This window comes from Anolis sagrei, chromosome 7 (assembly GCF_037176765.1).
Source record: "Anolis sagrei isolate rAnoSag1 chromosome 7, rAnoSag1.mat, whole genome shotgun sequence".
Taxonomy (NCBI): Eukaryota; Metazoa; Chordata; class Lepidosauria; order Squamata; family Dactyloidae; genus Anolis; species Anolis sagrei.
In genome coordinates this window covers 25,053,922-25,067,802 of record NC_090027.1, presented here as the reverse complement: position 1 = coordinate 25,067,802, position 13,881 = coordinate 25,053,922, and the positions used below count along the sequence as shown (strand labels likewise).

General features: G+C 45.7%; 1 protein-coding gene across 1 annotated transcript in view; it reads left to right on the top strand.

Annotated features, from left to right (window-relative positions):
- TACR1 (tachykinin receptor 1) overlaps nucleotides 1-13,536 on the top strand; it is a 65,017-nt gene extending 51,481 nt beyond the window's left edge. Inside the window, exons 3-5 of the mRNA XM_060787137.2 lie at nucleotides 5,086-5,236; nucleotides 6,770-6,966; nucleotides 7,539-13,536. Of these exons, the coding sequence (XP_060643120.2) occupies nucleotides 5,086-5,236; nucleotides 6,770-6,966; nucleotides 7,539-7,854 (664 nt within the window). The 3' untranslated portion in view covers nucleotides 7,855-13,536. The remainder of the gene's footprint in view (nucleotides 1-5,085; nucleotides 5,237-6,769; nucleotides 6,967-7,538) is intronic.
- The last annotated feature ends 345 nt before the right edge of the window (nucleotides 13,537-13,881 follow it).

Here is a 13,881-nt window from a genome sequence, read left to right as displayed (position 1 = left end):
TATAGCTGAGTCAAACCTCCAAGTTTTAACTGTGAGTCCTGGGAGAAGTTAGAGTTTTGACTTTTTATTACTCTGTTAAATTCCTTGTTAATTGAGGTACACATTAGATTTGATGGGGCATGAGACTCAAGTCAATACGGTATCCTCTTTCCTAAAAGACCCCTTGGATTAAATGCATGCATTGTGCAATGTGCAATGTGCAAGTGGCATGTACAAGCAACTGGACAAGAGAAATTGGCCATAGGCCACATTCATCTATGGATGTCCCCAAAAAGAAGTGGGTTAATACTTACTGGGGATGCTTCAGCTGGAGATCCTGCATTAAGCAGAAAAGGGCCAGACTAGATGGCATCAAGGGGTCCCATCCAACTCTGGGATTCTAGAATTACCTACCTTCTTACTGACCATCTCTCCGCTCCTCTCCGAGTAATGCAAACCCCTGGATGTCCCCCAAAGAAGTGGATAGAATAATATAGTTGGAAGGACTCCCAAAGACCAACCAATCCAACTCCTTCTGCCAGACAGTAAGACAGAGTGCAGTCCTTCCCAACAGATGGTCATCCAGCCTCTGCTGAAAAAACTCCTGAAAAGGAGACACCATTGTACACAAAGGCAACATCGATACTTGATGCTTTAGCTGGAGGTCCTGCTTGGAGGAGGGCATTGGACTAGATGGCCTTTGGAGACCCCTTCCAAGAATCAAAGACTCTGTGATAGAGTAGTTAAGAGGATTGGGCCTGGCCTGGAGGGCAGGACTAGTAGGTCTAATATCTCATCGTGCAGATTTTGGTTGAACATTCAAAGGGACTTCTTGGCAATCAGAGCAGTCCAGCAAAGAGACCAATTGCCCAAAGAGGTGGCCGGGTCTCCTTCGCTGGGGAAGCCTGCTGCTGGGGATGCATGGAAGAGAATAGGGTCAAACTAGATGCCCTTTGGGGGTCCCTCACAACTCTATAATGCTATGATTCCTTACTTGGAGATCTTTTCTGATTAAATCTCCTGGAGGTCTGTTTTCAAAATAATCTGAAAATATGGTTCTCCCTCCAACTGAGTGGCTCTTTTGCTCTGTCCAATCTGGCTTTGCTGTCGTCTGATCAGGCTCCAGCCTTCTTTGGCAGAGGAGGCTATGATGCAGTGGCTTGAGTATTTCATGAAGGGTGCATCCATACTATGGGATGAATGGATGCAGTTTGGCATCGCTTCAGATGCCATGGCACCTTGCTATGGAATCCCGGGAGTGGCAGTTTTGCAAAGTCTTCCTTTGCAGAGAGGGTAAACTCCAGTTCCCAGGATCTCATCGCACTGTTAACTTGGTGTCAGGCTGCCTTCATTATACAGTGTTGATGTAGCGCTCTAAAAGCCAAGACCCGTTTCATCAACCCATTGAGCACAATGCTTGCAATGAACTCAGCCTCCCTTTTATTTTGCCATTGTGGTTTCTCTTTGCACCCTTGTTCTTCAAAGTCTTCCAATGTCATTATTTTGCCTTAAGAGGCAGGTGGCTCCCTGCTTTGCAATTGCGTCCTTTTTGTTCCTGGCTTTCCAACAAAGGTGCACGTTTTCGGTGCCTTTCCATGAATGCCAAGCGAGGCGATGAAGCGCTGCTGCTCCAGAGTTGAATGCGGCGAGCGGCATCAATGTGCAGGTGCTTCGAAGCCGCTCTCCTTTCAATGACACCAGTGTGTTTTTGGGTCTGTAAGGACTCCTCTTTGCTGCCTTTTATTGCTAAGGAAGACGCACCACGTGCCACTTGGATGATCATGGCAAGGTGCAGCACATTTCTTTTGTTTGAAATTTTGTTCACGTTTTGGCTTTCTCTGCACTCAATTTTCTTTTCAATGGATTGATTGAAAGCCTGTGAATGAAAGCCTTTCTTATTACCCCCATGGTTTGAACTCCCACCATGAAATAATGTCAGACACAATAAAATGGATCTAAAGGGCCATTTTCTGACCTATTTATTGAAAGAACTTGTAATGACCTGTAGAGGGAAAAAATTGTAAAAATGCAAAACGTTGACTCATGGCTTAATGGCCACCTACTGAGCCTAGTCTTTGGGCCAGGTGTCACTCCCTCTGATCAACTCCAAGGACATGCGTGCACCAAGGATCTCGCAAGCCAACCAAAATTCTTTGTCTGCACCTCTCGGCTGATCATAGTTGGAGGCCATCCTCCCAAACCTCAGAGATTTTCAAGAGTGGGAACCCTCAATCCAGCCCCAAGGGCAGCCCCCATTTTATGAAAACTTATGGGGACTTTTGTGGGAGTCCACCCTTCACACCCTAAGTCGGGGGTGCCACGGTGTTTACCATATTTAACCTTTAACATGCCACTAAAAGGGGCAGGCATCTGACTAGTCCCTTTTCCCCACTAGGCTGGCCAACATCTCCTTTATTCCCTCTTTCAAATCTCTCACAAATGAAACATTCCCCTCATCCAAGAGGTGAACTCCATCGAGCCTGAACAACTCCTGCCATTTGAGCACAATTTCGCGGTGCAGGACTAAACAGCCCCCAGTCTGTCCCGTGGCAGTTTTCATTCCCCAATTGACATTCCACCGGGCTAAATCGAGTTTCTTGGGATCACAATCCCTTAGCCACTGCAATCGTAGCAACAGTGCCAACAAGGCAGTCAGAACTCCAGGGCACTGTTGCCTGTTAAGATTGAAATCTTTCTGGGCTTGAAGAATTTGTGCCTTTCCCTTTAACAGACCCAAATCATTGCCCCCCAAATGTACAGGCAGCATAACTTCCTTTTTTCAAAACTTAATAAAACCCATTGTATGAATCAGAATTTTTTTAAAAAAATTATAATGTAGGCGCATACCTAAAGTTTTGTTTTACATAGTTTTAAAGATCAAATTAGGTAGGTGATGTCCCTCATTCTCCATACACTGAGTAAACCAATTTCTGGTGTTTGTCATGACTCTTGCCAGCATAGCAGGCGTTATGTTGGCAATTTCTTCCTGGATGTTGGTCTTCAAATCTTGTAGGGTCCTTGGATGGTTCACATAAACATGGGATTTCAAAAAACTCCATAGAAAAAAAATCACAAGGGGCCAAATCAGGAGAGCGGGCCGGCCACTCCAAATTTGCTCGAAAAGTAGGCCTCAACAGCAAAAGCACGCTCCTCAGTGTTCCAACGCATGATGGCGACTGAACTGTGTCAGGACAAAACTTTATACTCCCGCCTCTCGGACGAGACCACTAACGCTCCACTACGTCTTCAATCGACTGAATGGTGCGCATTTTAAAAAAGGAAGTTATGCTGCCGCACCCTGTACAATTAACATATCAGGAGGAGGTCCCCACCTCTCCTTGAATAATATTGGTAGAAGGCCCCCCCATCAGAGTCCACTTCTACCCCACCATTCAACTATAACTAGGTTGCTCAAACCCAACTGGATCCCAAGGTAACGCGGACAGGCATGTTTATCCACCCAGAAAACCAAACTATAGCCCCAGAAGCAATCTGCAGATGTGAACTACACAAAAGAAGGGGGTCAATCATCACTGAGTTGTTGTTGGGAATGATCGTACATAACGCCAATATGCATTTGAGTGCCATCTCTCAATGTGCTGAACATCTTGGTCTTTAAATCCCATGGCCACTGCCGTAGAGTCCAGAATTGACCCCACCCAAGACCAAAACTTTTAGGGCCTTTGAAGTAACTTTCCAGAATTGATATTTTGTAAGAGGGAGGGAGTCCGCATGCCTAAATGGATACCTGAGTCTCTTCCCCCTTACCTCTATGCATCAATGAAGGGCTCTCACTGGGCACAAGGTCACCTCTGCAGAGGTAACTAACTGCACTTTAGTTCCCTTACCTGTTTGATCCGTTTTGGAATAGTGAATATGCAGGATTGCCTGTTCTGGCCCTAATTCCAGGTCCTGCATCATCAGCGCCCTACCCGAGCAACCTCTGCATGATTTTACCACTAATTCGCTTATCTGCATGGCCCCAAAGAAAGTAGTCAGAGCTCCAGCATAGAAAAGCAAGGCCTCAAAGTGAGTATGACAAATCCCAGGGCAAACATTTGCCAAACCCTTCAAGGTGGCTGGCCCCAGTGGCACCCGAGTATCTTTTACTGTTCCACGCTTCCGAGACCACTCTTCTAATATCTTACGAACCCTGAAACTCTTGGTTGGATTTGGGTACTCTTGTGCTTGTGAGGCAAATGCTAATGTGGACAATTTATTCCTGATTGTGGCGGGGACCAAACCTTTGCTGTGTAAGAAAACACAAAAATGAAGAATTTGCTCTACTGGAATAGGTCAAGGATTGCCAAGGTTATGTGTAGACCAGAAGAACTCAAATTCCTCTACAGACTTACGGTAACTCGCTCTGGTGTTGTTAGCTAGAGTGATTCCGATGGCCTGATTAACCTCACCCCGCCAAGGCTCCATAGGCTGTAAGGCATCACCGAGGGGGGACACAGATGCTTGTGGAGCGAGCTCCCTGGACCGATCCATCTGTTGGCGGGAGAGAGCATTATCTACTCCCGCAACGTGATGAACAAAAAACACAATATTGTATCTGAGGCACTGCAGAACAAATGCTTGAACCAAATGCATTGTTCTTGGTGATCGTGATGTCATTGAATTGATGACCTGAACAGTGGCCGCATTGTCACACCAAAAGTGGACTATACTGTCAGCGAAGTCAGCAGCCCATAGCCAAACAGCTACCACTATAGGGAAGAACACCAAAAAGTTTAAATCAGATAACATTTCGGCAGAGGACAGCTCATGGCGCCAGCATTGCTTGCAACCGATAAATTCTGACTTTCTTTGGAGCAATTGGTGCCCATCCTTTGCTGAAAGAGAGGCAGAGGAGAGAAAGAGAAAATAAAAGTGGGGACAGATGGCACGGAGCAGCAGCAGACCGACATGTTCGCAACAGTGCAAGGAAAGCCCCAAAGTGACCCATTTGGAGCCTCATCTGCCACATCTTGCACATGATGCTTGAGCCATAGATTCCTAGAGAAGGGGGTTGGACTTCCATCTCGAGGATTCTGTGGTCAACCTGGGACAAATTGCACAGTGTTGAGTCCCCAACACGTAACGCTCGGCCTCTTCTTGCAGATATCACGGCTGCGTGACCGTCCTGAGCTACATTCTCCCACTGGGAATTATCGGCAGCGTCTACACGGAGGTGGGCATCACCCTCTGGGCAGGCGGGATCCCGGGTGACTCCTCCGACCGGTACCAGGAACAGGTCTCTGCCAAGCGCAAGGTGCGTGGCTCCAAAGGGGTCTCCCCTGCTCTGTCTCAAGGGGCATCACTGGGGAATGAATGCACTTAGAATCATAGAAACCTTGAGTTGGAAGAGATCTCGTGGGCCATCATCCAGTCCAACCCCCTTTGCAAGAAGCAGGAAAATCACCTTCAAAGCACCCTGACAGATGGCCATCCAGCCTCTGTTTCAAAGCCTCCATAGAAGGAGCTGCCACCATACTCCCTTCTGGGGCAGAGAGAGAGTTCCACTGCTTAACTGCCCCACTTGCATCACCCTGGGTCTGTGGGATCAAATACTGAGTGTTTAATAATAATCTATATAAATAAAAATGTAATGTTCGTTTGTGGGATTAACAGAACCCAAAAACCACTGGATAGATTCAAGGATAGAAAGGAGGTAAAGAAAATGGGGGAGTGAGGAAAGAGAGAAGGAAAGAAAAAAGGAAGGAACGAAGGAAAGAGGGAGGGAAGGAAGGAAGGAGAGAGAGAAAAGGGGAGAGAAGGTTGACCACAGCAACGCTAACAGACCATCACTCATAACTCCCCCCCCCCAAAAAAAGAACAGTGGAAAGGACTTAACCCCCCCCCCCCACCCAAAGATAAATGACGAAAAGATAAATGACATACAGAAAAAAGGGAAGAGGGAGGGAGGGAGGGAGGGAAGGAAGGAAGGAAGGAAGGAAGGAAGGAAGGAAGGAAGGAAGGAAGGAAGGAAGCATGGAAGCATGGAAGCATGGAAGCATGGAAGCATGGAAGCAAAGAGCAAAGGAAGGAGGGAAGGAAGGAAGGAAGGAAGGAAGGAAGGAAGGAAGGAAGGAAGGAAGGAAGGAAAGAGGTAGAGAAGGAAGAAAGGAGAGAAAGAGGAAAAGAAGAGGGATAGAAAGAAATGGGTAGAGAAAGAAGGAAGGAGAGAAGGAAAGAAAAAATAAAAGGAAGCAAAGAGGGAGCGAAGGAAGAAGAGAAAAAAAGAGGAAGGGAAGGAAGGAAAGATGAAAGGAAGGATGGAAGCAAAAAGCAAAGGAAGGAAGGAAAGAGGCAGAGAAGGAAGAAAGAGAAAGGGAAGGAAAAGAAAAAGGGAGGAAGGAAAGAGGTAGAGAAGGAAGAAAGGAGAGAAGGAAAAAAGAAAAGGGAAGGAGGGAAAGAAGGAGAGAAAGAGGGATGGAAGGTTGGCCACAGCAACGCATGGCGGGTACAGCTAATTATTATTATTATTATTATTATTATTATTATAGTTGCAACAAGATGGAGCCAGTCTTGCAGTAAGGTGAGCTTTATAGTGCAGCAAGATAGGCCCTCTGTTGCAACAAGATGGACCAGTAGATCAACAAGATGGTCTCAGTCTTGCAACAAGACGATCCCTGTATTGCAACAAGATGGGCTCAGTATTGCAGCCCTTGTTCCAGGATTACTTGCCGCTAAATGCTGCCCTGACCTTCCACCGTTCCAATGGTGTGGACGGACAGGGCTTTTACCTCCTTGTCCTTGATCCTGCCAGTTGGCCATGACCTCATGTGGCTCTCCCTCCCAACAGGTGGTCAAGATGATGATCGTGGTGGTTTGCACCTTTGCAGTCTGCTGGCTGCCCTTCAACGTCTACTTCCTCCTGCAGTTCTTCCATGAGGAGTGGTACCAGCATCGCTACATCCAGCAGGTCTATCTGGCCATCCTGTGGCTGGCCATGAGCTCCACCATGTACAACCCCATCATCTACTGCTGCCTCAATGACAGGTAAGGCTGACTGGAGCTCTCCTTGGTGTTGCCTAAGGCAGTGGAGTCTACCCTTTGGCCAAGGCAAGCACTAAGAGGGTTTAATAGGCTCCAAGCTAAGCAATAGGATTTAATAGTGTCCAGGCGAATCACTCATAGGGATTAATAAGGTCCAAGCTAAGTGTTAATAGGGTTTAATAGGGTCCAAGGTAAGTACTAATAGGGATTAGTAGGGTCAAAGATAAGCAATAATAGGGTTTAATGGGGTCCAAGGTAAGCACTAATAGTGTTTAATAGGGTCTATGCTAATTGCTATTAGGGTTTGATAAGATCTACACTAATAGGGTTTAATAGGGTCCAAACTAAGCATTAATAGGGTATAATAGAGTTCAAGATAAGTACTAATAGGGTCCATTCTAATATCTATGGATTAATAGAGTTGAATAGGGTAAGCACTAATAGGCCCAAGTTCAGTGTTAATAGGGTTGAATAGGTCCCACCATGGTAAGCACTGATAGAGTTGAATAGGGTCCAAGCTCAGGGCTACTAAGGTGTGGTTGTGTGCCTCTCTCCCCACTGCCATCCCTTCCCAGGTTCCGCATGGGCTTCAAGCGTGCCTTCCGATGGTGCCCCTTCATCAGCGCCAGTGAATACGAAGGCCTGGAGATGAAGTCGGCCCGGTTCCTCCAGACGCAGAGCAGCATGTACAAGATCAGCCGCATGGAGACCACCGTCTCCTCCGTGGCCGGGATCCCTGAGGAGGAGCCGGAGGAGGAGGAGGAGGAGGATGGCAATGGCAGAGGGACGAGGAAGCGCCTCTCGGTCGACCTGGCCTCCAACAGCTCCCCCCGCAGTGACACCAAGACCATCTCTGAGAGCCTCAGCTTCCATTCCAACACATTGTCCTAATCCATCCGGCCGGAGATGTCATGGTCCAAGACCAATGAGGCTGTTCTTTCTTCATCACGACACAGCTCTCGGACTCCATCCTGCTTTTTGTGACATCTCCTGCAGACTTTGGCTGCTCAAACAGCTTCATCCGAGAGTCCTCCACTTTGATTCTTGTCTTGTTTTGGAAGGGCCACACCTCTTTGTGCGGCGCTCCTTTCCTATGTGCGCAATGGTTGCAATGTTGTTGTTGTCTGTCATGGAGCCCCCTCGTTTCCCTGACTATTGAGGAAGCAGCCACTTCTCTGGGCCAAGACTCACCCAATTCACTATAGCCATCCTGGGCGGTGCCTCTTGTTATTGCCTTCTTCTCTTTGGGACAATGGGTTGCAATGGCCCAAACACAAGAGCACTGCATTCATCCAAAGCCATACTTGCCTGGGACTCTCAGGATGGAGATGAATGGAGGCCATGTTGCAATGTGTTGTGGACTCTGGGCCAGTTCAGCCCAATAATATCCCCCAGTTAGGGAGGTTCCACCAAAATATAACAGAGTGCCAGAACATAAGTCCATAACCAACAAAAACTCATTGTGTGGTGTGCAGAAATATGCTTTATGTCAGTGGCAACTATTGAAGACTAAAACAGGATGGAGAAATGGAACAACATCATTTGACCAAATAGGACACCTTTTGTTGGTTTTAAACCAAAACAGTGGAATGTGTGTGCATGAAAGAGAAGGTGTGCTTCATGCAGCTGAAACATAAAGCTCCCTTGTATAAGCGGGGACAAGGACTGGCTGGTTTGGCCAACCATTCAACTGTCCAGCTACTGTGGGGATGGAATGGGACACGGGCACAGGTGGGACCAATACCCAATGCAATGCTATGAAAGTGGCTTGCACAAGGATGTAGCACAGTGGTTCTCAACCTGGGGTCCCCAGATGTTTTTGGCCTCCAACTCCCAGAAATCCTAACAGCTGGTAAACTGGCTAGGATTTCTGGGAGTTGTAGGCCAAAAACATCTGGGGACCCCAGGTTGAGAACCACTGATGTAGCAGATGCCACCTCAATAGTGAAACTGGCCTCGTTACTATACTCTCAGAGCAGTCTTGCGTTCTTGGTTTGGTGCAACTGGAACTTGATTACAGATGGAGGTGATTTAAGATTGGGTTGCTGTGAGTTTTCCAGGCTGTCTGGCCATGTTCCAGCAGCATTCTCTCCTGATGTTTGGCCTGTATCTGTAGCTGATGGCATCTTCAGAAGGTCTGTTGGAAATGAGGCAAGAGGAGTGTAGGTGCACACACACACCCCTGTGGAATAATGTCCAGGGTGGGAGAAAAAAACCCATAGCTAGTTAATGCAAGTTGAATGTTGTAGTTAGCATTAAGTAGCCATGAAGTTTGCAAAGTCAATTAGTGAAGGTATCTGCATAGAGCAGTGGTTCTCAACCTGTGGGTCCCCAGATGTTTTGGCCTTCAACTCCCAGAAATCCTAACAGCTGGTAAACTGATTTCTGGGAGTTGTAGGCTAAAACACCTGGGGACCCACAGGTTGAGAACTACTGGCATAGAGGTAGCCAGGCTGTTGTTGCCTGGAGGCACCCTCTGTTTGGGAAGTTTTCACTGGCACTTAGTTGTTTACTTGTATTTAAAAAAAACACAGGATCAAGGCAGTAAATAAGGAACACCACTCAGAAATAGGAGAACTCCAGACAATAAGCAATCAAGTGCCAGTTAACACACAGGATGTCTCCAGGCAACAATGGCCAGGCTACCTCTATGCAGATACCCTTACCTTTGCAGCTGCAAGGCTATTCAGTGCTAATCAAGATTGCTAATTCCAACATTCACATTTGCTGTAATAGACAAAGGTTCTTTCTCCCACCTTGGATATTATTCCACAGGTATATACACTCTGAAGATGCCATTAGCCACATATGTAGGCGAAACACCAGGAGAGAATGCTGCTGACAGCCTGGAAAACTTATAGCAACCCAGTGATTCTAGGCATGAAAGCCTTCGACAACACATTGATGCAAGACTCTCAAAAAGGTGCCAAGGGAAAGTGAGTCTTCGATTGGTGCTCCCTAAACTCCTTCATTGGTGGTGCACCAGCAAAGCATAGTTCCTACACACATGGCCCTCCCTTTGATGGTGGCAGCTTCAAACATTGCATTGCGCATGAATGAGGCATCCCATCCAACACCTCAGTGAACAGTCCCTTGTCGCTGTCATCCTTCTGAACTGAATGGAGAAGTCCAGATCTGGAGATACCTTCAAATTCAAGAGCTTTAATCCAATATTGTTGGTCCCAATTGCAGTGAACTCAATGAATCAGTTACATATCTGTTACTGATTGATTTTCCAAAATACTTTGGAATGGAATTAGATTTTGAATTATTCTTCCCAGATTTTGGATTTATTATTATTATTCACTTTATTTATACTCCACCTTTCTCCCCGTGGGGACTCAAGGCGGCCAACAATTCACACTAGACAAGTTTTAAAAGAGCAATACAAAAATAATTGTATGGTAAAAACAGAAATAAAATACAGTAAAATGGCCTTCACACACACACATACAAGCTTTGCCCACATTATTTGAAAAAGTCAATTTGGTTGTGAGTGAACTACAATTCCCATGTGGGTGAGTCGGTTCCCCTCAAACACCTCCAGTAGGTTGAGTTAGTCATGGGGGTTCTGTGTATCAAGGTTGGTCCAGATCCATCATCAGTGGAGGTCACATTTTCTCTGGTTGCGGGTGAACTACAACTCCCAGAAAGGAAGGTCGGTTCCCCCAAACCCCTCTAATGATCAAATTTTGGCATATTGGCTCTGTGTGCCAACTTTGGTCCAGATCCATCAGTGTTTGGGTTCACAGTGCTGTCTGGATGGAGGTGAACTGCAACTCCCCCAAATAAAAGTACTACTAGTAGTAAATTTTATTGATTAGCCCTTAGGCCATATCACAATGCCAAACCAAACAAAAAGGCTTGATAAAACTTGATCACACTCTAATTAAAACACTTCAAACAATACAGTAAATAAATACGAGAAAACTGAATAGATACATCAAAGCGAATTTCCCCCAAAAGCCTCCAGTATTTTTTGCTGGTCATGTTCTGTGTGCCAAATTTGTCGCTCCTTGATTGCAGGTGAACTATAAATCCCAGTACCTACAACTCCCAAATGTCTAGGCCAATTCCCCTCCAAATCCACCAATATTCAAATTTGAGCATATCAGGTATGCATCCATCATTGGTGGAGTTCTGAGTGCAGCTCTTAGATTGCAGGTGAACTATAAATTCCAGTACTTACAACCCATATAAATCATAGTGAATTTTCCCCAAACGTCTCTAGTATTTTCAGTTGCTGATGAATTCTTTGTTTGCTGTGTGCCATAGAAAAGAATAAGAAAGGGTTAAGTGGGTGGGGTCATGCAAATTGCACACTAAAAAACTAAGAAACACAGGGATGTCTGTGGTGGAGGAAACACATGAAATCTAGGGTGAAATTGTCCCCGTGTGAAAGCCTTCACTTGTGGGGTGGGCAGTATGGTGTTGGTGGAGGACGTTGGCAGGGCTCTTGTACATATTCATGGCACGCACTATAACTTGCAATGTCCTTGACATTCAGTATCTCTTGAGTTGTGGGAATTATAGCTGTTTGTGGAGATGGGAGCTTGTCTGTGTAAGGGCTGTCGCCTTAAAGGGCCAGACTCAGAATTAGTTCCAAAACAAAGTTTATTAAGCAAAGAAAAAGGGCGCAGAGACACTTAACTCAGTGTCTCTGGCCAGACTCAAAAGTGAAAACCAGTCCTGATTCAAAAGAGAAAACTGAAGCAATAATCCGGATTATCCAGAGAAAAGAACCAGATTGTAACAAAGCGCTCCAAAAATTCCCCAAAATAGCACAGCAAGTAAACAGTTAACAAACAAAAGGGCCACAGGGAAGAAAGCGTAGTCAAAAGAAGTAAGCCGAATTCCTAAAGTAGCGAAGTCCTAAAGTCCACGTAGTCAGCGTTGTAGTCAAACCGGTCCGAAGTCAAGGATAGGAGAAGTCAGCACTCACGGGAATCCAAGCCAAGTCGAAAACACACACGAACCTGTAGATCAATGACCCAAAACCAACACAAAATAGGCAGTGACAAGAACCCAATGCACAAACCAACACCTTGCCTTCTGCGAAGAGTCCCCATTTCAGAGCATACTTTTATCTTACACATCATCATCAGAAGATGAACTGACCTCCGCCCCGTCATTATCCCTTGCAGCTGTTCTTGATTCCACACGTGAACTCCTACTCCCATCCCCCCAACTTCTCCATCTTTTGTCAAGACTTAGGTCCCCCCAAGACTCAGCCGTATTCCCCGATTGCCAGTCCTCATTACCAGAGAACCCCACAAATGTATCACTCGACGTCGGCTCCGCACATACTGCTTGTACCTCTTGTACCTTAGTCCAGTCCAATGTGTCATCTCCATCTTCATCACTCACTATCCCATCACCTTCAGAGAAACCCAAGAATGACTCCTCATCTGTGGGTGCACTGTGGGTCCTCTTCCTTTGTTGTTCCTCGTCTGACTCCTGCTCCCGAGTAATCCTTTTCCTTCCCTTAGACCAATCCATGATGTTTCCTTCCTCCTCCTCGCTTGTTGAGCCATCGTCCCCAGAGAAATCCAAGAATGATTCCTCATCTGTGGGAGCATTAAGTATATCCCGGATCCTCTTTTTTTGTTGCTCCTCATCAGACTCCTGCTCCCGAGTAACCCGTTTACCCCTTCTAGTGTCCACACTACTGGTAGCATCATTACCCGCAGGCTCTACTACAACAAGGGACACCCCAGCAACATTCACACATACATATTTTTACTTTTATTATGTGAATAGATCTAAGAGGTTTCCATATATGTATACACACACATCCACACACACATACACAGCTACCTCTTAGAAACAGGACCCAAATGCAAAATGCACATACATATAATTATTACTAATACTCCTATATTTATATCCCATTTTAACTCTTCTGAAGGAGACTCAAAGAGACGTATCCTGAAAGCCATTTTTACTTACATTGTGTATGCAGAATGTGGTATGTGTTCATCAAAAAACAAAGGAGTCACACTTTCTCAGCCACCCATTTGGGATAATTTGGGAGCGTTTTGGGATCTTCCAATAAGGGAAAATAAGGCCAAGATATAGATAAGTTCCATTGATTCCTTGGGGATCAATCTTCTTCTGTTGGTCAACATGCCTTTGGAAGATAAGCGAGCATTGTTTGTAATCTCTGAGGAGGGGTGAACAAGCTTTGCCTACCTGTCTGTGACTTTTGGTGCCTCTTGTACAACCCCCAAGACCCCTTTCTTTGTGCCAATTGTGCTTTTGAGTATATTTCCTGCAAAATGGTCATAAAGGACTAATGGGTTGCTTTGGCAATGAAATGAGACGGGACACCTGACATGTACACTGTAATTGTTCTAAATATAATCTATGTTCCGTCCCTGTTTAAAAATGTTCCAATTCCGTCAGTTTGAGATCATTATAGAAATAATATGTACCGTCTGATGGGTTCAGAACCTGAATTACGGTTTGTTCTGAGAGGCCTTGAATGGTTCGTGTCTCAGAAAATAAAATGTAAGGTGTCTTTTTAAAGAGAAAAATAGTATATCCTGATCTAATAAAGTGGACTTGATTAAATGCATTTGATTTATTTTCTACCCAGGTGTCAGCTTCTGCTGGTAGTTTCTAGCAATTAACCAGTACTCACACTCCAGGTGGATGCAGCTAGCTTCATTGCTACTACACACCCGAGAAAGAAAATAACACTACTAATTTCCCCTTGTATCTTCAATCCCTTTTATACTGCTCTTCCCTCCTCCCCTTCCAGACCCTTCTCCATCTCCTGTGAACAATTTCTCCTGATTATCACTTCTTCACAGGACTGCTGTCCTCCTCCAGGTTTGTTTGTTAATGCCGACCTTGCTTCAGGTATGTTGGCAGGTGCAGGAGTCAAATGCTTGTTCTTCCAAGCTTTGATTCATG